This window comes from Ammospiza nelsoni, chromosome 9 (assembly GCF_027579445.1).
Source record: "Ammospiza nelsoni isolate bAmmNel1 chromosome 9, bAmmNel1.pri, whole genome shotgun sequence".
NCBI classification, from domain to species: Eukaryota; Metazoa; Chordata; class Aves; order Passeriformes; family Passerellidae; genus Ammospiza; species Ammospiza nelsoni.
This window is the reverse complement of record NC_080641.1, coordinates 6,929,665-6,956,504: the sequence shown is the minus strand read 5'-3', so window position 1 is coordinate 6,956,504 and position 26,840 is coordinate 6,929,665. Positions and strand designations below refer to the sequence as shown.

The 26,840-nt window shown below is 39.2% G+C and overlaps 1 protein-coding gene across 1 annotated transcript in view; it reads left to right on the top strand.

Annotated features, from left to right (window-relative positions):
- The window catches only part of DNM3 (dynamin 3), a 174,833-nt gene that overhangs the window by 28,768 nt on the left and 119,225 nt on the right, over positions 1–26,840 (top strand). Inside the window, exons 4-14 of the mRNA XM_059478068.1 lie at positions 1,192–1,395; positions 2,356–2,454; positions 3,312–3,472; positions 5,131–5,273; positions 7,018–7,153; positions 8,067–8,134; positions 8,946–9,084; positions 10,123–10,209; positions 12,083–12,153; positions 15,539–15,587; positions 23,871–23,984. Of these exons, the coding sequence (XP_059334051.1) occupies positions 1,192–1,395; positions 2,356–2,454; positions 3,312–3,472; positions 5,131–5,273; positions 7,018–7,153; positions 8,067–8,134; positions 8,946–9,084; positions 10,123–10,209; positions 12,083–12,153; positions 15,539–15,587; positions 23,871–23,984 (1,271 nt within the window). The remainder of the gene's footprint in view (positions 1–1,191; positions 1,396–2,355; positions 2,455–3,311; positions 3,473–5,130; positions 5,274–7,017; positions 7,154–8,066; positions 8,135–8,945; positions 9,085–10,122; positions 10,210–12,082; positions 12,154–15,538; positions 15,588–23,870; positions 23,985–26,840) is intronic.

The window sequence follows — 26,840 nt, the reverse complement described above, 5'->3', positions numbered from 1 at the left end:
GCACTCTCCAGAGGAATTCCCTGATCTAGAAAGTCTCTGTGTATCCCTGCCTTACTGAAAAGTTACTGTTTGCTATCACTAAAATTATATTCAGACAGTAACAGTGTTTGAAGTTGCTTTCTGGTGAAGACCCCCTGTATATATCAAAGTGGGTTCCTCTGGCTGCCATCTGCCCAGCTTAATGAAGACAATCTAGAGAAAATGTTTTCCATTGAAATTGTCTTTGATATAGGACAAAAGTAGTATGTTTGAATGAAGCATGATTTTTCTAACTGCAGAGAAGCTTAACTAAATCCCCTGCCTCAAAGCTTGTTTGTTGAACATGCTGACTCCTGGAGAAAGTGAAAATTTCCTACCTATTGCTCTTGCTTTGCTTTATTAGGATCAATCTTTTAGTTCAGCCATGGTTGTCTACATTAACCAGACTCCAACTACACTTCTGGTATTTCCTTCCTAGGAATTGCATTTTTGTCATTTAGCTAAAGGATGCCTGCTTACCCCAAGCCAGCATGCCCTTTGTTGGCACTGTGGCCCTTACTAGGGAAATCATACCAAAGCAAACCAGGTTTTCTTAATAGAATAATATTTTAATCTTTCTGACTTTTCTGAAGATGTTACAGATTAAAAAAAAAAAAAAAACAACAAAAAAACCTCCCAAACCAGCAATATATCCCCAAGCCCCTTAATAACAGTTTTGCTATGTAAGTTAGGCTAACTATTGATTGTTTTTTGGGAATTTCTTAATTAGAGACATGATTGAAAACATGGTCAGAGACACTATTTTAATAAATAATCCAAACAATTGTTTTGGTTTATTTGGAGGATGCAATGAGAGTGATCTGTTGCCTGTGCTCCTGTTGTTGGACTAAGCTCAGAAAACCATGTTAATTTGTCTTAGAGCCCTCAAGGATATTTGATATAAGTATCAATTTATACCAGTTGCAGTATTTTAAATATTAATATTAAATAGTGCTAATAAATCCAAATATGTAAGACCAATGGGGGAACAAGTCTTTGCAGATTGTCAAACATTTTGTTTGAACTGTTGACAACTGTTGACCTATTAATCTGCCTGTGCAGGTAGTTCTGTGGGGTTTTATGTGACCAAAACTTGTGTGCAGCCATGGCTGTGTTATCCCCTTTGCCATGTGTGGTGTTCTAACCAGTTTATGATCCATCTTGTCCATGTAGTCTTAAGCCTGACCCTTATTGATTTGCCGGGAATCACTAAAGTGCCAGTGGGGGATCAGCCTCCAGACATTGAGCAGCAGATCAGAGACATGATAATGCAGTTCATCTCCAGAGAGAACTGCCTGATCCTGGCTGTGACTCCAGCTAACACTGACCTGGCCAACTCAGATGCCCTGAAGCTGGCAAAGGAGGTGGACCCTCAGGGTAAGCAGGATTGAGTGTCATCACTTTTTGTTCTCAAGTGTAACAACAGAATAGAAAACAACAGACCAATTCTTGTAGGAAATTCTATAATTTATAATATGTAATATAGATGTCTGTTTACATTCTCACACAATCTCCAGCATCACAATGTAACTGTTTGTTAGCTCGGTATTGTTTGGGTAATGTTGCTGTAAATGAGTTTTAAAATGTTGTCATTATCACTTACAAGCTAGTGGAGCAGTGCCTATCTGTGACTGTATTCACAGGGGTCTGAGGATGAGGGAAGAGACAGAGATCTGACTCCATGTTTCAGAAGGCTTGTTTTATTGTTTTATGATATATGTTACATTAAAACTATACTAAAAGAATAGAAGAAAAGGTTTCATCTCAGAAGGCTAGCTAAGAATAGAATAGAATCAGAATGAATGATAACAAAGGTAGCTGTCCCAGACTCTCTGTCTGAGCCAGCTGACTGTGATTGGCCATTAATTACAGACAACCAACATGGGCCAATCACAGATGCACCTGTTGCATTCCACAGCAGCAGATAACCATTGTTTACATTTTGTTCCTGAGGCCTCCCAGCTTCTCAGGAGGAAAAATCCTAAGGAAAGGATTTTCATGAAAAGATGTCTGCGACGCTTATCTATGAATTTGTGTAGTACTGGGCAAAATAGGGGATGGTGCTGATGGGATTTCTGGATACTGACAGCATAAATTTTGTACAGGCATATTGTAGGGATGCTGAGCCTTGTTAAGGAGTTTTGAGGAACACATTTCAGCACTTGCAGTTATGTTCCCTGCTTTTCCAGACATATCATAACTTGAGTTGGAGCTGGTTTTGTGTGATAGCTTTGAGAAGGGCACAGATATGTTGTAACATAATTGTAAGGTGTAATTGTTCTTATGACTCTAAATAATTTTTCAATAACTTTTTCCTCCTGCTTCCACTCTGGTCAGGCCTTAGAACCATTGGTGTGATCACAAAATTGGATCTGATGGATGAAGGAACAGATGCAAGAGAAGTTCTAGAAAACAAACTCCTCCCTCTTCGTAGAGGTGAGAATGTTCACTTGCCTTTACTCTTTGCAGTCCAGAAAGTGCTTTGGATAAGGATGGTGTTTGGGAGTCCTGGAGACAAATCAAAGGTTATGCTGGACTTGATGTGTTCCTTGCTTTTGCAGTTATCTATTCAGCAAACATAAAGGTGGCTGTGCTAAAAATGTCCTTTCTGGACCTGGAAAATCCTTGCTTCCTCTGGAATAGGCAGTGTAATACCAGCACATCTCATTAGCCAATATTTTTCTTCTCTGCCAGGTTCCTTGTAACAAAAAAAAAAAGCTTTTTTTCTTTGTATATGACAGAAGCAAGCACCAGAGCTTGGTAATCTCACTGGAAACCAGTTTTGATCCTTGTCAGAAATTTTCCATGTTCTGGCAGCTACTGCCACATTTGCTCATTCTGTTAATAATATCAAGAATTTTGATTATGGTTATAATTTATTGATAATTTACTGTGTCCTCCCATGGAAAAAGTTGGTCCAGCAAATGAGAAGAATTTTTTTTTGTATTTTGTTAATGTCATATCATTTATCTGCATAGACCCCTGTGCGTATTTCAATTTTATTTTGGATTTTTGTTTGTTTATTTATTTTTGAAGTGGTTTCTTTAGGCTTCACCAGAATTTCAGATATTCTCTGTTTGAATTGGTGATCTAAAGGAAATCTATCTGCTATAGGTAAACAGAATGAACAATTTAGGCAGTGTTAAGGTTACTATTTTACTTGTAGACATGATATGAAATACCTGAATTGGAAAGTTTTGTTTGAGCTGAGACAGCCTGGTTCTATTTAAGATGAATTCACTGGTTCAGGCAATAGCTGCATTGATTTACCCATTGGTTTTGTCTTGTTTTAGGTTATATTGGTGTTGTAAACAGAAGCCAGAAGGACATTGATGGGAAGAAGGACATAAAAGCAGCTCTTCTAGCAGAAAGGAAATTCTTTCTTTCCCACCCATCCTACAGGCACATGGCAGATCGGATGGGAACACCCTATCTCCAGAAAGTTCTAAACCAGGTAAGACCTGAAACCTTTGTTTCAGCTTTGTAATGATAGGGCCAATATAAAAACTGTATTAAAATGAAATTGGTCTCTCAACCTCACTCATCCTTTCCTGCTTTCAGTGTTTTTAATTTGCACAAGGTAAAAACAAAGCTGTATATTGCATGTAGATACAAAAGCTTGCTGTGAGTTGTAGTTTCTGACTTTTGCTGGCAGTTCTGCACTTCCCTGTTCTTTAGAATACTGAATATGAACATCAAAACCAAGATTTGCTTCCCTCCCTGGAGGTATACCATCCTATTCTTCAATTGTTACATTTAACTTGTCAGTTGCCCAGTATTTTTGGTATTCCTGCAAGTCAAACTTGATACTGTTTTTTGCAGCTCACTGTCAAATTGCAGCATTTCCTCTGGAACAGGCAAAGCCCAGGTCAGCCTGGCTTTGTCCATTTTGGACAGCAGCTGGAAACAGCTGGAATGTTCCTGGTTAAAGTAGAAAACTAAATGGCTGCTCTGATTAATTTTTTACTGCAGTGACTTTGCAGCTGTAACTGCAAAACCAGGCTATGAAATGCTCTGAGCTTGCTCAAAAAGACTACAAATGCCATTTATTTGTGCTTCAGAGCCAAAATCTTCATCTTGATGCAAGAAATTCCTTGTACCATGAATTTCTTTCTGTGTTTAGAATTTTTGCCTTGTTTTACATCTTGAAAGTTTAATTCATATGTCTCAGTTTTGAGACTGAAACACAAGCTGCACATACCTTTCAAGTGTCTTGTGTGTCCTGACTCTTTCTATGCTATTAACTTTTTTGAGAGCTGTTTTCAAAATTTACCTACTTCAGTAGGAACTGTTGATCTTCTGTTGCTTTTACTGTGTGTAGAATGTTATATATGGGAGATCTACATAAGTTCTGTCCTCAAGATATTGGGGAACTTTTGTGTTTCAGGTAATATTTCAGTTTCTTTGTATCCACAAGGTGGTGCTCCAGGGAAACTCCAGCTTTTGATTTTGTGCTTGTCAGTCTGCTCAGCAAGTTCAAACTTGAGTTTATATCTTTTGGTGTATGACAGTTTAAATGTATAACTTGTCTGGCTGGGGTTGGGAGGGGGTTTGGGGCATATGGAAGAAGTCTGGTTTGCTTTTAATTGAGGAATGTGTACAATACCTGAGAAAATTATGGCACAGGTAAGTCATAGACAGTACTGTCCTAACATATTAAAACATATATATGTGTGTGTAAAATCATGCTGTGAGTGCTCAGACTATCTTTCTTTCCCACTTTTCCTTGTGGCTGTAGCAGTTGTTGTGCTGAATAAATATGCAGGGAATTGTGAAACACCCTTAAGAAAAGCAGCAAAATGGGAGTGTGGCATCAGCACAGAGAGATGAGAGGTAATTTTAAATTACCCATGTAATATGTGTAACTTCTTCAGGTGTAAGTAAACAGGTGTGTAGTAACAGGGCTTAGTGAGTTAGAGGATGGAGGAATTTTGTGTGCACCAGGAATATTGAATTGTTCTTTAAAAGTCTCCATTACATCAGAGATCAAAAGGAACAGCACTGGTAAACTGGCACAGGTCATGGCTGACATGGTTGGCAGTCAGAAGGAAATGATTGTGCTCCTGCTTTCATCTTTTTGACAGTATAAAAAGATTTTTATTTGCTTTTTAGCAACTTACCAATCATATCCGGGATACCCTGCCAGCCTTCAGAAGCAAACTCCAGAGCCAGCTGCTTTCTATAGAACATGAAGTAGAGGTGTACAAAAACTTCAGACCAGAAGATCCCACCAGAAAAACAAAAGCCCTGTTGCAGTGAGTGTCTTTTGTCTGCTTTTCCACTTCAAATGGGTTTGTTTTGCCTTTTTGCCCCTTCTGTCTGATTGGTTTAAATTTAAACATTAGGATAATGTTAAAGATTCTTTACACAAGCTCCAAAGATTTCTGTGTTTGATGCTCCAGAACACTTTATTTCTTCTACAATTTCAACAGAATTTTCCCTAAATTAATTTTAGTAATCCTAGAAAAGGGAGAAAACAGAACAAGGAAAAAGCATGAAGATGGGCAACAGAGATGATCAAAGGTAAAAAACTGCTTCTGATTGTGTAGACATATTCTTCTGTCTGCCAAAAAGATGACCTCAGGCAGGGGAGAGACATTGTATTGGAAGTTTGTAAGATGAGGAGGCTGGAAGAAGAATAAAGAATGCTTCTTTTTCTAGTGTAAAAACTTGGCTGTCCAAAAGAACCTAGAGATGGAAAGATCAAAATTAATCAAAGATGGTCGTCCTTCATATTTTGTGCACCGAAGACCCAGAGATCTTTGCTGCAGGAGTTGTCAGTAAAAGTTTGTTGTGCTTTCAGAAAACAGCAAGGCAAATTCTTGGGGATTATCATCACCAGTTCTGAACTGATTTTTCACTGCTTAAGTCACTGTCTGGTTTGGGTCTCATCCACAAAATAAGTCTGTCTGATGAGACTTTGATATCAGCCATGGAACAGAGATCTTTGTTCATCTGACTTGGAATCAAGTGCAGGTGGAATCCCAGCCCTGTCTTGATTGTGGATTTAGCACCAGGGAGAAAGGACAATGCTGATGTTGTGGACTGAGCACCAGTTAGCAGCTGCTGCTTTGCTGCATCTGCTTCCTTCCTTCCTTGGCCTGTTTCCAGGGTGCTGCATACTTAGTACTGCCTATCTTTTCACCTGGAAGAGCTGCCATTTTGGCTCTGCCTTTTTTTTTTTTTTTTTCTTCAGTTGTAGCCCTCTGTGTTTATATGCAAATAAAATTTACCTATTAGAGAGCAAGCATGTGAAGGAAGAAGTGTAAAATGTACTTAGCTCTTCTGTCTTATATGCCTGTTGTCACATTCCTGCTTTGACTGATTTCTGTGCTTTTCAGCATTTTAATTTCTCTGGGATAGATGGTAAGAACAGTGGATTGTGCTATGTGTATGTTTGGGGCTGGATTCATTCTCTTACTAAAACTTTGGAATTCAGAGGGAAAAGTAATCAGCTGAACTAGAGAGGCTTTCTTGAGCCAGATCAAGACTCTGATTTACTCCTTATTTTTGTAACAACTGTGTCCAAAAGAGTAGACAGTTCCTTGAGACTTTACTCCAGAGGCAAAAACAGAGGGACATCACCTTTGACTTTTCCATGACTGGGAGAACTCTCCTGTGGGTTTCTCTGAATGCTGCTGCTGCAGAAGTCAAAGCAGAGCCAAGTAAGCTGGAGCTTGTGGTACTTACACATCACCATGTTAGTACTGGTTCTTGGGCTTGCCTTTTGGCGTGAGGAAAAGAAGTTCCTTCCATCTCTTCTGAATTTTGCAGCAGTGGATTCACATCATGCTATTAGACAAGGGATGCAGGGGGATGTGGGTTGATAGGGATTCTGTGGATTGGCAACTTGGCTCAATCACTTGTACAGATACTTTTGACAATTGCTAAATAGGTTTGAATAGGCAGTACTGAAATAAGAGTTGGTAGTTAATATGCTTAAATTGTTCCAGGTTTTGTTTGTTCTTTTTTCCTTTCCTCCCCTCCTTTGCCATTTAGGATGGTACAGCAGTTTTCAGTGGACTTTGAAAAAAGAATTGAAGGATCAGGAGATCAAGTTGATACACTGGAGCTTTCAGGAGGTGCCAAAATCAATCGTATTTTCCATGAACGTTTTCCCTTTGAACTTGTGAAGGTATTTTTCCATCTTGCTGATGTGCTTGATTTTATTTATGTTTCCTTATGTTCATACTGATAGTAGTATAGCCAAGCAAAGAGCTGATTGAAAGAATATGCTTTTAACTGTGGAAGAAATTACATGAAGTTATAATTGAGACATTTGACTTAATTTCTAGGATTGGACACTGAGACATGCTAAGAATTCTAAAATACAAGAAAGAGAATATAATTATAATCCTATTTCATAGTATTTTCTGTGCTCTCCTATTGTTTTATCACAGATGGCATCTTTCTTTGGTTAAATGGGGCAGGCAAGCAGTTACAGTTGGTCAATTTGACTTGAACAACAAGCTGGTATCTATTAAAATGAGAGTAATGGAAAATAGCCCTTTAGGTCCCTTCCAACCTAAATCATTCTATGATGGTTTGACCTAGGTAATGACCCTTTCATTTGTGACAACACTGACTTCTCTTTCAGCCAGCTGCCTTCCAAAAAAGTTGAAGAAAAGCTTTATAACTTCATAACTGGGACAACTCCTCTCTTAAATTTAGTTGAAAACTGTAGAATGGGAAGGGAAGGATAAACAGATCATAATCACAGAAGTTACACCACTTTGAGAAACCAGCTTTAAAAAAAAAAGTGGAGTCTTCCAAATCCTGTTTCTGGCTTATTCTGTCAACTCTTCAAAATCATTCCAGCTGTTGATATATCTGGAATGGAAGAGTATGTGATTTTCAACAATATTTACTGCTGCCTGTTGCCTTAGTTCTAAAACATTTTAAAATACTTATGCATTGTTTGGTGTAATTAGAAATTACTATTTTAACAGCTAAACTTGTTTATGTTATGGTTGTAGAGGGAGAGGGGATATTTTCTGTTTTGTTGAAACCTTCCCCTGATGTGCTCTTGTGTGCTGCTGTTCCTCTAGATGGAATTCAATGAGAAGGAGCTGAGGAGAGAGATAAGTTATGCCATCAAGAACATACATGGCATCAGGCAAGTGCTCCCATGTTTTTTTGCCTGGTCTCATGGTACAGATGGAATATCTTCCCAAAGCATTGCTTACAAGCTTTGTTGTTCTCAGTTTTGGGAAATGTTTATTGTGTTACTTGATGGGTAAATTCTCAGATGGTTGACCCTGGTAGGCTGTGGTGCAGGATTTGAACTTTCCTTGCTTGATTGCTGGAGAGGTCTTGATTTATCATAGTGAAATGATAATTTTGGATGTGCTTTTATAATTTTGTTTTTTATATAATTTATCTGGCAAGGTAGACCTTGGAAAAGAGTGTTTGAAAGATAAGCAAGGCCCATTTGTTTAGGGCTGATTCTCTGGAGTAGCTGTTTATAGATTCATTTACTCTGCAGTGACCAACTGGAAATTCTCCATGTTGGACTCTTGAGAAACAAAACCTCATTTTCTGGTGTGAGTGGAAAGTGCAGCCATAGGATTCTGATGGATTTGCTGTGCATGGAGTGCTTGCAGCTGCCACTCATCCTAAGGTTTGATGGCACTTCTGCTGAGGCTTTACTGCACTATAGCAATACTCCTTAGTGTTCTTGCAGTCTTCTTGAAGGAGTTTCATCTTTCAAGCATGTTTCTACTTATAGTCTTATATTCTGAGTATATTCTTATTCAGAATGATACTTCCTTTGAGAAAGAAGCAAATTTAGCTCTGTGGAAGCCTGTTTGTGTAGGGATTATTACTCAGCTCTGAAAGTGAAGATTTGAGCAATTTAGTAAAAAAAAAAAAAATCTTCCTTGCCTGATGTTTTTATTACTGTTTTACATATTCTTTTATGTCCACAGAACAGGTTTGTTCACTCCAGATATGGCATTTGAAGCCATTGTTAAAAAACAGATCGTTAAGCTGAAAGGACCTTGCTTAAAAAGTGTGGATCTGGTGATGCAAGAGTTAATCAACACTGTCAAGAAGTGCACTAAAAAGGTAACTTGCACATAGATCTGGTAATGTAAGTAAAATGCAATGGAATAGTACATAATATAAAGGCTGTTTTGTATTTTATGGTGCTATAAGAGATTTCTGATTCAGTGACTCATTGGACAGAGTAGGACTTCCTCAGGTAATTAATTACAACTTCTGCAAAGTGCTCAGAATAATGTAATCATGGAAAAGCTCATGTTTTTGATTCCTTTGTTTTTATTCTTATGGTGAGAGGTGTTTTTGAATCAAGAGGTGCCCTCAGTTTCCTCCTTAAAACTGTGTTTTCACTTCTTAGCTGTCTGGCTGCTTTTGCACTCTCACCTGTCATCTGCTTGTCCCACCATCCCAGTGCAGGGTACGCCATAATAGCAAGCACAGGAGTGATTCTGGGATGTGAGCACAGCTATGATGAGCTTGTTGAGAAATATCCTCTTGCATTTTTTCTGAAAAAAACCCCAATTTTTTATTTCAAAGGAAATATTTCTTAAAACCCGAAAGACAAAAAACATAGAGAAGCAGATTCTCTGGTATGTTTTCAGCAGAGTTTCCAGGTTTTTTTCACTTTTGTCAAAGTCTGCAAGACTTGTCACCTAAATTAACTGTGCAGATGCTCTTCCCAGTGGTATTTGCCAAATTTATTACTGTATCTTGCTTTTTTCAGTATTGTTATGTAAAGATGTTGCCGCAAGGTGGAGACTTTAAAAACAAGAAGTTTGGAAATCATTTAGAGCACCACTCTGGAATTAGGCCCAGTAGAAGAGAGAGAAACCTCACCCCAGATAGACTGTGTTTCACATGTCCAAAGTGTATTTTCCTCAGTATTCCCTAGAGGAAAGGAACAGCAGCAATCCAAGGGTTTAGGTCTCTGCAGTCCCTGAACAACAGCAAGTAAGGCTTGCTTTGTTTGCAGTGTGCTTAACTTTGAGTCCCAAGCATTTATAATATTTGCTTTCTTCCAAAGAGGAAAGCTGGAGGCTCCCCTGGTTGTATTCCACTGAAGCCTCTCTGCAGGTGTAAGTTTCTATTAATTTTCTGTTTCAGTTGGCAACATATCCAAGGTTGTGTGAGGAAACAGAAAGAATTGTTGCTGGCTACATTCGTGAAAGAGAAGAGAAAACCAAGGACCAGGTAAGAATAAATAGGAGATGTGACAGTTTGGGGAAGAAGAGCTCTTACATCCAAAGTGCAGTAGGACAGTGAAAGATTTCATTTTTTTTTAAATAGGCTGCACATTTTAGAGAAGAAAAAATTTGCTTCTTTACCACTGAGCTTTGATAGGGACTAGAATTGTTACAGAAAGGTTAAATAGTGTTGGCTTGTTCCTGTGCCAGTGTGCCAACTTGTTAGCTGGGCCACTAGAGCTGTTTGTGGGAAATCAATATTGATTAAACAGATGCACACTGGAATAGCTTATTTTTGCTTTGTTTCCAGGTGTTTTTAACATACCCATCCCATGCACCCACACCCTAATTACAGTGAGGCTCACAAACAATTGTACTGGGACCCATGAGAGAGTGAGAAGCTTTCCTTCAAGTACAAAAAAAGCTAAAAACCAAATTAAAATTCAGAGAAATTTGGTTAAAGCATTCATCACTTAGCCAAACATTCCAAATCCAGGAAACTGCAAATCTGAGATTACATGTGAAAAAATCCAGTGGAAAGGATTTGGAATTATTGTCTGGAGAGTGCAGAGTGTGACAATAGAAATATTTTGGGAAGAGGAGCTCAGCAGAACTCCTAAGCTGTTCTGGACTCCTGGCTCCCTAGGCCTGTCCCTGTGCAAGTTAGGGAGCTGTGCAGCACCTCCTGCTGCTTTAATCTGTGCTGCAAATGTAGTCATAAAATAATTCAGCAAAAAATTATTAGCTGGGCTTGTACTTGCAGGGAGTTGTAGTCAGAACACTGTTATCTCAAAATTTTGGAGAAAATACAAGTTGTTTAAAATAATTGAGTTTTATTTTCCTGTTCTTCATTGTATGCACATACCTGATTATTTCTCAGAACAAAGAGCAAAATATGGGCTTTCTGTAAATGCCAAAAATTGACCAAATAGGTTATTGTCACATTCACATCATTATTTATGATGTTAGCAGTTATCCTTCAGAGGAAAGAGATGGAGCAAAAATATAGTGGGGATTAGAGTCTAAGTGGGGCATTTAATATCTTCTGGGAATTGCGAGGAATTTGGGAGTGATGCTGTATTTGAGGAACTGTGCAGAAATAAGGTTGAAGAGATGAAATGCCACCATTTGATAACAATAGGTTCCTTCCTTGCTCCCTCTGGTAAATGGAAGTCTGAAAAGACAGGGGTGAAGTGCAGTCTCCTGCATATTCCAGAGCCTCTTGGAGGGTGGGAGGGAATTTTTTGCAGATATCTTAGCAAGTTCTTTGCTGAGTTAGATTGTCAGGGCAAATCAAATTCTCTGTGGGCTGCTGAAAGACTGACAAGTGATAAGTACACAAATCATTGTGTTATTTTGTTGATAGCCCATCTCTCAATGCAGGTGTGCACATAGAATGGCTGGGCTGGACATTTTCTGGATCAGGACTGGATTATTTATCACTTCTTTTTGTGGTACATAAAGTGTGGAAGTGTATGGATTTTAGGTTTAAGGTTTAGGTTCCTTGCTGCTTGGCTGGAATGCTGCAGATAGGCAGAATTTGCTTAACTTGCAAAATGCAGAGCTGGAATCTGTCTGCTCTCTCTGCCTGTGTATGATTGATCTTAATGGAATGGACAAGGGCCAAGAAGGTGAAAAATGAGGTCTGTTAGGAAAAAAAGTAGGAAGAAGGAATAGAACTTCTGTAGTCTAACTTATTAAATAAGCACAGAAACAGAAGCAGTGGAATTTAGAAAATATTGCTTTTGGCTTGAACAGTTATGAAAACAATATTCAGTAATGCAGAGACTCAAGAGTTCTGTTTTTTTCTTCCTTCCTTTTCTTCAATCTCTTTCTTCCACCTTACCCATCCTGTTTTGCTCTCCTGTCTCCCATAATAGATGCTGCTGCTCATTGATATCCAGGTTTCTTATATCAACACCAACCATGAAGACTTCATTGGCTTTGCAAAGTAAGTACATGGAAAATTTGTTGTAAAAACACTGCCAGGCTTTTTTGTTTATTTGCTTGGCAATTTTTTTTTATGCTCAGAACACAATTCCTGAAGTATGTCAGTGAAGATCCAGGCTGCAGAGTCCCAGACATGCAGGACCATGCTCTTTCTCAATAGCCACAATGTTGAAGTCTGTCCCAGTTGCAGGGGAGTCTTCACCCAGTTCACAAGCCTGGTTTCACTGAAGCTGGAGCTTTATGTCTTAGTCTGGAGTCACACACATTTCAGGACACAGAAATGGATATTGGTGGTCTTTCCACATTGTTATTGATGCATACTTTGGGAGCTGTGATTCTGTGTGAAACAGTTTTGCTCAGAATAATGGATGTCGCTGAATTCTAAGTGTGCCTGCTGTTTGGCTGCAGAGAATAATAGTAGCAGAATGCCCTGCAGGGCCTGGTTTGACGTTCTCCTCGCTTAATTGAAAGGCTGTGAGAATATTTTCCAGAATGTTCTCCCTCAGTTTCCAGCACTTTGTGCCTCAGGGACTTCATACCAACATTTTGACACTAGTAAAAACATAGAAGATGTCTTCACTCTTTGAAGAATAAATGTTCCTTCAGACACATTCATGCTGTATTTACCATAACAGGTTTGGGCTGTGTGAGATGCTGGCAGCAAATTTGGGCACCACAGCAGTATTTGACTGTGGCCAATTGTAGTTAGCACTGTGAAGGAAGGTGCACATCTTTGGCAGTGTGCCTTGAAGGTTTAAAATATGGAGTTCAGTGAGCTGAGAGGGGAGAAAGCAAAGGCAGGCACTGTGTATGTGTTTGGTTTGAGCAACTTTCTCTAGAGTTGTTTGTGGGTCCTAGATATTGTTATCAGTTCTCTTGACAAATAACAGGATGTTGTAGGAATGGTGGCTGGCCTTCTAGAGGTCAAGATAACAACCTGCCTGCTATTTACTACTCTCCATCCTTTTCTGACAGGAAAAAGGCTGCTAAAAACACTCCATGTATATTCATGGTGTGTGTTGTGACCTTGGGAAGTCACATAGTCCCACCTCCTGCTCAGAGGAGGGTCCTGCTGAGTTCAGACCAGGCTTCTCAGGATTTTGTCCAATCAGATCTGGAGGATTCCCAAAATTGGAGATTCTCCAGCCTTTCTATGCTAGCCTGTTCCAATGCTTGCCTCACCTCACTATGAAAAGACTTTTCCTTGTGTCAAGTTGAAACTTTCCATATTTTATAGTACTGGATTCTGGAGTTCCAGGTGTATCTGTACCTATTGCATGATGTTTCTCCCCTGGAAAAATTGCCCTCATGGTTGTTGCTCCTGCAGCCTCCATGGTCCTTGCTGCTGTGTCTTTACAATTCCCAAGTTCAATTTCTTGGGAAAGCTGCTTCCTCTTTTGTCAGCTGAGATCTGGAAATCCCAAGTGCTCTATATGGGGCATAAGCAGATAACAAGTGACTCTTGGCTTAAGTTCACTGGTAAGTTTAAGCAAGGGTTTCTCTAGGTTGGAACAGATGGGAAGGAAAGTAACCTTGTTGACTTCTGCTCAATTAAAAGAGAAAATTTGGATAGCAAAGAAGAATTTAAAATATATTCACTAATGAGACAAATGGAGGAAAATACTAATTTGAAACTGTAAGTGTATTATTGTTACAGCAGTTGTGTTAGAACTGGGAAATGAAACAAGTTGTGTAGAACAGGGTCTTCTGCAGTATCCAAGCATCCTGGACTACAGATTCCCCAGATCCCCTGGTGTTTCCTTTCCTCTGCTGAGCCTTCTAGCCCCTTGTCTCATGCAGCTGCAGTAAAGTGTAAGTCCTGTGAACCATAAGAATGAGAGCACAAAATATTACAAACTACTCTGCAGCACTGCAGGACCTGAGGCAGGTACAGTGCAATGTGAATTGTCTTGAGAGGAATTTAACAAGGCCAGTGTTTAGAACAAATTTGCATAGTTATAAAATGGCGAAATCTTGGAATTTTAATGTTTGTCTCGTTTGGCTGAACAAATGGCAAAATTCTGGGCTTGAGTTTGTTTCCAGTTGGTGTAATTCAAGAAGAGCTACATGCATCAATCTGTATGAAGAGTAATTTGTGTTAGAACATTAAATAGAAGACCAATTGCTGGGCTATTTCTAAAAGGCATGGGTTTCTTAGTAAGATGTTTATCGTATAATTAACTTTTCTAAGGTGATAAAATTAAGAAAAACAGAAAACTTAGATGTTGCACCAGGGTCATGAAGTGTTGTTTGGTCAAAAGGATCAGGATTATCAAGCTAAACACAGTGAGCAGGCACAAGGAATAAATATCCTTGTGGGTCTCCCAGACAGCATCTGGACTGGTGGTTTGATGGTGTGGTCCAAAGGGCAGGGTCAGAATTTGGACTAGGGCTGAGTTGGGTGTTTCATCAATTCTTTGGAGCAGCAGCTGGGCAGCAAACAGCAGGATTGGCCACAGGCTCTGATCCAAGCGCACCTCTGTCTTTCTGTGTCACAGCAGCCTTTGGAGCTGCTGCCATATGGATGCTTCTGTCCTCAGTGAATCAGTGCCTGGTGAAATGGTATAATCTAATCCAAACAAAACTTCCTGTCACCAGTGAAGGGCTGGTGGCTGAGTAGCCAAAGCCTGCTCTTGGAATGCTTTTCTCCTCCTTTCCAGCAATATTTTAATTTTGTGGCTTAACACAAACTGCCACATAATGCAAATGCTTTTAGAATTAATGGCAACTTGTTTGGTTTTGAGACAGGAGTGTGTTTTGTTTCAGGAACTGGGATTACCAAAGTTCAAGAATTGAGCAAAATATTTTAAATATGGTTTAGTTTCAAATGTGCTCTATTCTTACAAGATTTCAACTTTGAACCAGCTTTATGAAGGCTTCGTCCATTGGTTATATTTTACTCACACCCTCAAAGTGCATATAAATATTAGAATAATATCCAAAACAAACTGTCAAGACAAAGCTATTAAAGAGCCTCCAGCAGGGGAGGATTTTGTTGTACTGCTCTAAATAACAGAAATGGCTTGCTTTTTGTCTCATCTGAATATTTATAGAGGCTAATGTTTCCAAAGTTACCCACATGAGCCATAATTTCTCTGTGCTTTTAGTAACCTTTACCAATGCAAGAAGGATGTTGTTGTGAAGGGGATGATTGGTAGGAGCTGTCTGCTGTGCATGTCCCTTCTGTCCTTAGCAGGCAAATATCATCAGGTAGAAATGCAGTTGAAATTTGCACATATATGCAATGATTTTCCTGTGTTTCTTTTGCTGTGTAATCTAGCTTTCTCTGCTGGGATCAAAAGTAACTATTACTGCTAAAATTATTGCTCAGGAACTGGCTTAGTTCAAGTTTCCTCAGCATAACTCTTTTCCTCTGCTTCCCTCAGTGCCCAACAAAGAAGCAGTCAGGTTAACAAAAGTGCAGTGGGAAATCAGGTAGGCACCTAACAGAGAATGGATAATGGCGTGTGCAAGTTAATCCAAGCTGTTTGCTTTTCTTGGCTGCATTTTCTGTTTTAAGTGTATCATTTACCTTTGTTTGCTTCAAACATACATAAATGTGTCCTCATTGCCTTGTTTTGCTGAACTTTTCAAAGCCACCTGACTTCCATTGTTATCATCATTTGCTGTTTAGCATTTCTGCTGCTGCTTGCACTGCTGGTGAGTGTCTTCCCTCCCATGCTGTTCAGTGCCTTGAATCCTCATGTTACACATCGGTGTTTTGTTATTAACTGCAAACTTGTGAATTTCAGAATCCCAAACGCTGGTGAGTACTTGCCTGTGTGTGCTTTGTGTGTTTTGCTACTCCTGATGTGTTCACAGCTCAACTGCAGTGAAAGGCAAGTCAGCAACCAACTGTGGATTTGCCTTTACCTCTTCTGAAACCTTTCAGCTGACACCACACGGTTGCTGACTATGTACCATAGGCCTTTCTCAAAATAAACAAAGAATAAGTGGTTGATGCTCTCAGGTTAATTAGTATCTTCACTGAGATTCATTAATGAAATTGTTTGTTTCTTTTTGTCATGTAAGAATATGGGATTGATTCTGCAAGGTGCTTGGTGCTCCTGAGCCTGCCTTCCCTCTCTGCTTTTGTGTGGCTGAGGGGTTCTCAGTACTTGGCAGGATCAGTCCTCTGCTTAATATGAGATGAAAATAAGCAAAATGTTACCATTTGGAGAGTTTCTGCTCGATTTGAGGTTTTTGCAAAGTCTTAAAAACAATTGTTATGGAACTAGTATATACTTGAGAATGAAATAAAAAATAGTACTAAAAATAAAACAATGAAATTTTGTTCTATTACCAGTATTGAATATCTTCCTGATGCTTTCACATGCAATTTGGTCAAACAATGCTCAGGAGGTTTCACCACCTGATCAAAGATTTCAAATGTGACAACTGAGTTTAGATCCAAGCGATAAACCTGAAATTTCAGAAAGTCTCCTATTCTGCTGCTGCTGTAGACAAGAGTTCTTGGCAAGAGTTGTAGTCATCTTTTTGGAGCTAGAAATTCAATCCCTTCCTCTCACCAAGAAATTGCTAGTTATTTTCAGGATATTTCTTAAAATAATCTAGCAACTTCTTGGATTTGATGGTTCCCCACAGCCTGACCAACATGAGTGGCATTTTTGATATAATATATGGTTTGGATTAAAATAAAAAAAAAACAAAACACAAGCCCTGGAAGGTCCAAACACTGCAATAGCTTCAAAGAGCAGCCTCTCCCCTCTGAGGAGAGATTTCCTTCTTATCTAGCTGTGCTGGACCATGTGTCAAACACAAGGACTGTCATCACTTTGGAGTGTCCCATAAAAGGAAAAGCAACCAATTATCTGGCTCTTCAAAAATACACAAATAAAATGAATGATTTTTTAATTGAGTGAATGTTTTCTCTCTAAAGAAGTGAAGAAAAAGCTTGGCGTTTTAAATTCAATGTTGAAGCTTGGTTACTTGTGGTATAAAGGACTTTGCTGAACCTTTTATTGTAGAGATAATGAACAGATGTTTGTAAGTTGATTGTTTGGAGTTGAAAAGAATGAGAGAATGTTTCTGAAATAAAACTTCATTTTTGCAATTTGCTATTTCAGGGAACCAATCTACCGCCTTCAAGGCAAATTGTACGAGCTAAGTTCTGTAAGCTTTATTGTTGCTTTTTCATTTAGCTTCTCAGAGGGCAAAATTTGTCTCTAACTCATTGGTTTGTCAAATACTTGCTGCTGAACTATTTAATGTTAAGCTGTCTTGTCTGTAACACTACCTCAACAAAGTGTAATTGCAGTTCATCACTTAACTGCTACTAACCTGCTGTTATCAGTCTGAACTAGTAGAACTTAAAATGTTGTAGAAGACTTTGCATCAAATTAATATTTTTGTAGTTTAACAAGTTTCTCAAACTAAAATGACTAATTGGTGTTTATTTTATTATATAACTGGGAAGCAGTTTTTATCTGATGTGAGTGCCTCTATTCATAGTAAACCTCTCTTTGTAAGGTGGGCAAATAAGTTTCTGGTAACCAAAAGGAAACATTAGCTCTGGTGTAAATGAACATGCTGTTTATGGATACAGGTACTGTTCTTGGTGGTTTGTGTGTGTCAAGGAATTACTTTGGATAGAAAAATGAGTTTTATGATTGAAAATATTTAAAGCCTTTTTAACATTCTCTTCATAGCACCAGGAGGATCAATATATCACGGACAGACTCTTTTCTAACCCTTCCACTTCATGAGTAAATAAATATGTGAATGTCTTTAATATTACTAATTAGAATTAATTGTCTAAACTGCAGTTAATTTTATAACAAGTTACAATTGGTTCAGTGATGGTAAGGTGTAAGAAATAAATTTGTATTGTGTGTATTCTTTGGCAGTATCTGTGATAAAAATGTACATTTTTTCAGTTTGTTGCCATCATCAAATTCTATTAGTTGTTGTTTTAAAGTAAATTTATGTTCAGTTATGGAAAAAGGCATCACTGACTTTAGCAGCAGTTGAATTGCACCCTGTGGGGAGATCAAGATCACTGAATTTTCCCAAAATAGTGGGATGCTCATTTGCAATAATTTGCTTTTCTTTTTTAGTAGCTTGCTTTGGGCTGGAATGATGCAGATAACTATTAACTATTTCTGTGTATCTTGGAAATAAGATGAGCACAGCAACACCTTATTTTTGGACAATAATGCAAATTCCTCTTAGCATGTTTTTCTCCTTTTTCCTCTACTACTAATTTATCCTCTCACACTTAATCTTTGGCCTTTTTTTTGTTTGTCTTTTCTTTGCTACCGCCTGAGGTTTTGACCTGACTCCACAAAGTTTCTTTTTAAGCCACAGGTTAGTCTGTCTTCTCATTTGCTTGGAGTACTCTGTGCAGTGCTTGGTTTTACACAGCACACGAGCAAGGCTTGGCTCCTGAAAGCTGACCCACTCTTAATTGTGTGTGCTATGTGCTCAGATTTGTTTTGGTGACTAAAATTCAATGTTTTAAACTCCCCTTCATGATAAAACTTAAGAGATGAAAGTGTCATTGCTCCATGAGCCCAATTGCTGTGTGTGAGAATGCAAGACACTGAAATTATGGAGGATTACATATAATTTATAGGAGATTCTGTCCTGTGGCAAAATCTGCTGCTGTGCTTGAAGTAGCCCTGGAACTGGAGAAGGGGCTTAATGTGAACTGTGAGTTTCAAGGCACTGTCCATGTGATGTGGAGGTTTAGGTCTGAGGGGTTTGTTTGACCTACCTCTCTTGAGTGTTACACCAACAATCTGATTAATTTTCTGATTAATTTTCTGATTAATTTCTTCTGGACACAAGTAGCATTCAGACCCTATCAGCTGGCTTGAGCTATAGTCCTAATAAATAACTTTTCCCCTTGTAACCACCTTTTTTAAAATTTTCTTTTAATCCGGCTTTGTAGCATACTTTGCTGTTTCCTTTCTTCAGATATACTTAAATCCTATTATCTTGCATGACCCAGGAAATAAATGCTTGTAGAATTTTTTTAATCAACCAGATGGAAATGGAGACTTGTGCCATGGTCAGTGAGGTGGTTATGAAAAATCATGGCAAAGCTGTTCTGTTAAGAAATGTCAATATTTCTATGAAAGAGGTGATGCCCATGAGCTAACACATTCAAAAATATTTTGAAATTCAGCAGCATGAAACCTGCTGGTTTTGAGTTTTCACTTTATCAAGTCTAGAGGAGTATTGCTGTTCTAAATGGCCTTTATTTATTTTTTAGGTTAATATCCTTTCATGTTTGACGTACCTCAATCTTTGTTTAACTATATTTGGAAATATATTTCAGTTTTTTACCCCTGAGAGCTTTGCTCCATTAAAGACTAAATTTTTCTTTAAAGCAGACATTTTTTTGGGACTTCAGCCTCTGTCACAAGTTTTAAGTTATGTAATTCATTGTGCAGTGATTTGTAAGGAAGCAATGTCACAAGATCTTGTTGTGTTCAGTATCAGAGCAGATCTGATCAGTTTATGCTGGGACATTTGGCAAATTACATTGAAATACTGTAGTAGGTTTCCCCTCTAATATGTTCCAGCTTCTGTAGTGTGAGGATCTTCATGACTGAATCCAAAGAACCAACAGCTTCTAAGTATGCCTCCCTGAGTAGTTTTTGTAATTTTTATTCTCTCAATGTGCTTACTGTTCAGTAGCACATGTTGAAATGGCAGTGGTTGGAAGATGGAATGGTGCTGGGAGTTGTGTTCTGTGCTCAGAATTATTTCAGTGGAGTTACACAACACAACTTTAATGGTGTTACATTTGCAATTACTGCTGCTTGTGTTCTTGTGAGAATGTCCAGTCTCATGATTCTCACTCTTGTGTTTCTCTCTGCCCAATTTCATGTATCTCACCTATCTTGAAGTCATCCCTCAAATACTTCTTTAGAATCAGAAAGTGTCCCATTTCTTTCAATATATTTCAATATGTTTCTTTTACAAATGTCTTATTTGATTTAATGCAATTAAAGTCATGCAGCAACACATAAATTGTGCTTATTGTGTCAAATCCTGCTTTCCTGTTTATCCATGAAGTGGTGGAGGGTAAGAACAACAAATATGATTTGGGTTTTGTGCAGCTGAACTATGAGAGTGATTTCCTTCTGGCTTGTTCGTGTGCATTCAGGGGCTCTGAGTTTCATTTTTCAGTCACCCAGATTAGGTATCAGGATCCTGAAGGAAGGAACTGTCATCTCTTGTTCATCCTGTGCATGGAGTCCAGCTGCCTCTCAGAATATTGTCTGCAGTAGCTTCTGGCTGTGCCCCTGTTTTTCACCTTCCTGAGGTTCATAACTTATGTCACTAACATCCGCTGTGCCCAGAATGACATTTAGAAATAGGATAGGAAAGAGTGAAATGGATCTCTCTGATACAACCCAATGAGAAAAAGAACTATAATGAAACACAGTGCTTTCATTTTTCAAGCTGAAGTGCTATAAAAAATAGCTAACACAACAGTTTAGAAAACTCCAGAATAATAATTCTCCTTCAGAGTTTTTTGAACTTCAAAAATGTCCTTGAAAATCTTACCATATTATTGCCTGTGGAAGAACACTTCTAAAATATGACTGTTTGTTTTCTTTGTTTGAGAATTTAGCCGGAGTCTAAGGTGTCATTCAGCTTCTCTGGAAAGTGAAACTATGTTCCTTAATCTCACTTTTTCTTGCATTACACCTTGATCCAACATCTCCCTCCCCTTTATGTCCAACACTGATGCTGAGTCTTGTGTAAGTGTAGCTTTTTGGAGTTAACAGAGTGTGCCTGGGAAATGGGCAAATTCAATGAAAAGGACATGAGGCTTAGCACACTAAGCTCATCTTCTCCCTCTTGGTGGCCCCTGGAACAGCTTCCTAGTATTTTAGAATGTTGTGACCTGTTGTAGAGTCCAGGATATTTTAGAGAACACAAAACTCTGTTTCCACAGAGAGGTATACATAAACAGGTCTAGAAACTTCACATGAAAAGCAGACACCCAAATATTGCTGTAAGTTGGTGTCCTGCTCTTCTGCAGGGTTGTGGGGGAATGACAGCTGGATCTAATCCTCAGCACACAGGATTTTTGAGGAAACGACTGGCAAATTCCTTCCTTTATGAACCAGTGACCAGAGATTGTCCTAGCAAGTCAGCTTGCTTCTGTCCACACCCCATGATGGTTGCACATTTGTGGGGAGATGTGTTGGATTGAAGCATGACACAATTCCTACCTTAGAAGTATTGAAACCTTCAGTTCTTCTTAAGTGGTTTGTATAGTTTAGTATTTAAAATGTTGGCTTGGTCTGTTCTGAGACCTCTACCACAAATCCCTTCTTGTGGAATTGAGGAAATGGGACTCTTATGAAGCTGTTACAGAGCCTGTGGTAATGGTGGGGGAGAGGGTGGAATAAGCAGAGAGTGCTCCTTCCCTTCCCTTTGAAGTGCTCATCACCTGTAAGGTTCTTGAACCTGCTGCTTAGGTGTCCTGCCTGGTTTGCTTCTGGAAACCACCTCCTTATCTTCACTGCAATCTGTGTTCAAATCTTTTACCTTCCCTGAGATATTTCTCCAAAACATTTTTCTCCAAACCAGGTGCTGGCCAGGCTGCCTGGGCTTCCTGTGTGTGGATATGAGCTTTGCATGGAGCAACATGGCATTTTCAGTTGCATACAATGTGGTTCAACAGCATCCTCTTTCCCAGCCTCTTTATAGCATGGGAACATGTGCACATGTGCTGTGAAGGATTTAGTCTGCTGCACAAATACAGCTCCCCTTGCTGCAGAACTCAGTTTGAGTGAATGCAGAACCTTAATTTTGTTGATTTTTCTCTAATATTTTTTCCTTATAGTTCAGTGCAGAAAGAAAAAATAGAATTAGTTGGGTTCCACAACTTGGCCTGTGGCAGCTGCCTGAAGGTCAGTACACTGGCTGTATACACATGTTACTTGTTTCCTGTTAAAAACTTACTTCAATAAACATCACAAAATAAAATGAGGATTTGATGGGTAATCAAGTTATTATCAATGTTTCCCTTGCACTTAGGCAAGCATTCCATGTGTGTCTGCACTCACTGATGCCCCTCTCCACTTAGGTTCCCCCCTCAAAAACCACAAATATTGAAAGTCCTGACCCACTTTTGTAGAAACCTTTGTGGAACAGGTTATTCCATCTAATCTACTTGTGCCATATCCTTGAGTCTCTTTACAGGAATCATGTCCTGTTCTCTCATCCCTTACTGTGGCTTCAGAACCAAATCAATGCTCTCTTAAAGATTTTCTTACAGGCTAATAATTTACAACCTGTTTTTGGATCTTCAGGACTTTTCTTACACGGCTGGCCTGGTTGGTAGTAAATGGGAAAACACATTTATCTTCCTTGAAATGAAACTGATACTCTTGGATTATGTGCATTTCCATACCATTTCCTGCTTTTCAGGTGCAACTTCTTTGGTTATCAAATAGAATTTAGTCCCTCACCCTGTGCAGAATCAAAGCTGTTTTTTTTTAGGAGCTTGCATGAACATCCAGGCTAAATAGGAGTGAATTCTGGTTCTGAAACTTCTATAAATGAGAAATAGATAGTGAGCCATGTTCTTCTTTGGTGAGTTGTTGGTATTGGAGTTACTGGTCTTGTGAAGCCCTGTGAGAGCAATGTTGGTCTCACAGAGGTCTTTAAATACAGGAGGAAACTCATGTTTGATCACATAAGTCAGAGCCTGTGGAGATTGTTGAGAGGATTCTGAAGGGCTTCTCTGAGCACTTTTTTGTCTCAGTATTCCATTGGCAACTGAAGGGTGTTGCTGTGGGGAGAAAGAGAAGAGCTGAGGTTCCTTCATCTGTGATTAGGAGAGTTCTGTGGTCTTGTTCAGAGCATGATAGGAAGGAATGTTTGCTCTCTCATTTATATTGGAAAACAGTGGCTGTTCCAATAAAATTGAAAGTTTCCATCTCATCTGTAAATGAATTTTCATGGTTATTCTCTTCTGCTGGGGAGTTATCTAATTTCTCTTTCTATGTGCATGCTGTAGCCTCCTGATCTTAGTATTTATAGGTATGTTCACATCTGTTCTTTCATCTTTGGCTTATATCTATTTTATAAAATTTTTCTTTACCGTTTTTACCCCCCAATTTTTGTTGTTGCTTAAGGTTTTTTCCCTTCTTTTCTTTTTCTCTTTTATCCTATGAGAAGAAAATAGCTCTCACATGCCTCTCCTTACAGCTTCCTGCCTTAAATTTAACTTAACTTTAGAAGACTTCTCCCCTTTGTCACTCCAGGCAACCACTTCTGAAAATCCTCAGTGTGTGTCAGAAGTCACTCACTTTACCAGAATTTAGGTGCTTTTCCTGGTATCCACCTTTAGGGATGACCTTAACAATTAGACCAGAACAGTGTAGTCAGATATTAATTGTGTAGGCTTTCAGAATATGTTCATATACAGCAAATAAATATCTTCAAGCTTACCTGATCCTTATCACACTCCCTGCTGTAAGTACAGCATTCTGATAGTTTGGCTTTTCTCTTTCTCCAACCTTCAGACTGAAAATGTAGTACTCACTTCATTACTGTAGGTTTTTTTTTGGAATGCTGCAAAAACTCTTGACTTTCCCAGAGACTGAAAAAATGCACCTGTTTGTGTTTCATTTAGCAAATCTTGATTTAAAAGAATGAATGCAGCAGCAGAGCTCTGTCAAGTGAGAAATGAACTAAACTTGTACCTGACTGCACCTTGCATAGGTCATCCGGAAAGGCTGGCTCACCATCAACAACATTGGCATCATGAAAGGAGGCTCCAAGGAATACTGGTTTGTCCTGACTGCAGAGAGCTTGTCCTGGTATAAAGATGATGAGGTAAGGAATGAAGAACTTTTTTTTCTGTTGGGGAAAACCCCAGTATTAATACAGTATTCTGATATCAACTTGAAAAATTTAATCAGTTTGTGTAAACTCGAATGGAGAGATTGTTTTAAGGTTTTAGCTGTGTTCTTTAAATTTCTGGTTTGATTCATAGAGAATGCTGACTGCCTAAGACTTCTGTTGAAATGCTGACAACAAACACAGGGTGTGGTGTGGAGTATTTTTGTTTGTTTTACTTTTTTCTTCTCTTCCTGTGATTTCCACACATTTTTTCAAAAAAGGAAAAAAAAATCTCAGGATGTTTTGAAATACTCTGCCTATTGTCGTATCCTTGCTTTGGTTACTCTTGAACATCTACTGCAAGTTGATCATAAATTGTCTGGGTAAATTTACTTCTGAAAGTAACTACAGCAATTGATTTAATGAAAACAGCTGTTCTCTGGTCTTGTGTTCTGAGAGGATGCAAAGCCCATCTGCAGAGTTCTCTAGCTGGTTGGTGTGGATTTTCAAATTTGACAAAAAATGCACCTTCTTGGGTGATTAGTAAATCTGAGGTGAGTGATATGGAAATGAAGAAAAGGACATCCTCATTGCTCACTTTGAATATATTGTTAGGCAGCTTGTCTGTTCTGTTTGATGACTTTTTCAACTGTGTGTGTAATGATACATTTTATCCAAGTCTCCAGCAGTATTTTGAAGGTTAAAACAGGAATATGTGTGCCATCAGATTTATGGTAAAGCCTTTGTGACTTCTTTAAGGTTTGTGTTGGTTTTTGTAGAAAAATGGGGCTACTTTTTAAAAAACCTATTATTTCCTATTTGAGTTGTGCCCCAAAACAATTTGAAATGTTTTAGTAAGAAATTATTGATTTTTAGGGTGAACCAGTTCAATGGATGGAAGAAGCACAGGTAAAGAGAAAGCTTAAAATGAGCTCCAAAGCATCAGTTAATATTTTCATCTTATTCTAAGTAATAATCAAAACACTGGCTGATCCCAACAAAGCAGGTTGATGGGGACTGTGCACATCCATATTTTCTTTAAGCTGCTGTGGTGTTTTACTGCAGTGAATTCTCTGGAAGCCCTGGGGACAGGGCCTGCAGTGCATAAGGCAGAGTGCTGCAAATCCAGGATGTGGAACTCCTTCAGTAATGTTGCTGGGGGTGGGAACTGTGCTCAGAAATAAATTTTTCCCCCATTCTGTAGCCATTTCAGGATACACCTTAAGGCAGAGGGACAATTTAGGTTAATCTTGAGGATTTTGCCCCTTGCCCTTTTATTTAAATTTTAAAGGGATTCAAATTTAGTGTAACAGGAAAACCAGTGCATGTCAGGCAGAGGGGAGGAGCCAAGGGACAGGTGTCAAGAGAGGAAATTTTACTCTCAGATTGCTGAAACAGAATTTGAAAAAAATGCAAAAGTGGCTTTATGATTTTGATAATTTGAAACTGTTGGTTTTTGTGATCTGCCTTGAAGTTACTCGAACCAGCTTTCTTAGGTAAATACAAACAACTGTAACTAAAACAAAATATGTGGCAAAATTAACACACTTGCTGTGTTTTGTCTCAGGCAGTTGGAGGTGCATCCAAGATGAGGTAGTTTTGGTGTTGTTTTTTTTAAATCTGATTTTTGTTTAGTGGGAAATATAAAAATTCGTGAAAATCCTAATGGTACATCTTGTGCTGTGTAACTTCAAAAAGAAATAGTTTTGCCAATCTGCTGGGGAGAGTCACCTGGGAAGCTCATGAAAGTACTCAGAAAGAAGTGGCCACTGTGGGATTTCTATATGCATATTTTAAGATAATGTCTCTTAATTGCCAAACAATTATGTTTTGAGAGTCATGAAAATGTCAGTAGTTAATTCAGGCCATGGGAGATCAGTTAGGGATTTCTTAGAGTGGTAAGAAAATAATTGCATAGCATAATAGCAGAGTACTAGTCCATGCTCTGCTGGTGAAAGAAGTTGCTCCTTAAATACAGATTAGCTGTATAATTTCATTATTCTCTCTTGGAAAAGAGTTTATAAAGTTACGATTTTTTTGTGTGTGTTTGTTTGCTTGGTTGGTTTTGTTTTGGTTTTTTGGGTTTTTTTTTGTTTTTTTTTTTTTTTTTTTTGTACTGGATCTTCTCACTAAGACTGAAAAATCAGCCAGGCTCCTCAGCTGCTTGCTGCAGTGGCTGTGTGAGGTGTTTCCCCCCAGTGAGATGTGCAGTCTGGTGATGTGAGAAGTGATCCCTGTGTTTGTGTGTCTGGCTGTGCCCAGCGAGGTCGTGGGGAGTTCAGAGCCCCCAGTCCCTGCTCAGGCTGCCTTTCCCTGGTTCAGAGCCCCAGCCCTGTTCAGGCTGCCTTTCCCTGGTTCAGAGCCCCAGCCCTGTTCAGGCTGCCTTTCCCTGGTTCAGAGCCCCAGCCCTGTTCAGGCTGCCTTTCCCTGGTTCAGAGCCCCAGTCCCTGCTCAGGCTGCCTTTCCCTGGTTCAGAGCCCCCAGTCCCTGCTCAGGCTGCCTTTCCCTGGTTCAGAGCCCCCAGCCCTGCTCAGGCTGCCTTTCCCTGGTTCAGAGCCCCCAGTCCCTGTTCAGGCTGCCTTTCCCTGGTTCAGAGCCCCCAGTCCCTGTTCAGGCTGCCTTTCCCTGGTTCAGAGCCCCAGTCCTGCTCAGGCTGCCTTTCCCTGGTTCAGAGCCCCCAGTCCCTGCTCAGGCTGCCTTACCCTGGTTCAGAGCCCCAGTCCTGTTCAGGCTGCCTTTCCCTGGTTCAGAGCCCCCAGTCCCTGCTCAGGCTGCCTTTCCCTGGTTCAGAGCCCCCAGTCCCTGTTCAGGCTGCCTTTCCCTGGTTCAGAGCCCCCAGTCCCTGTTCAG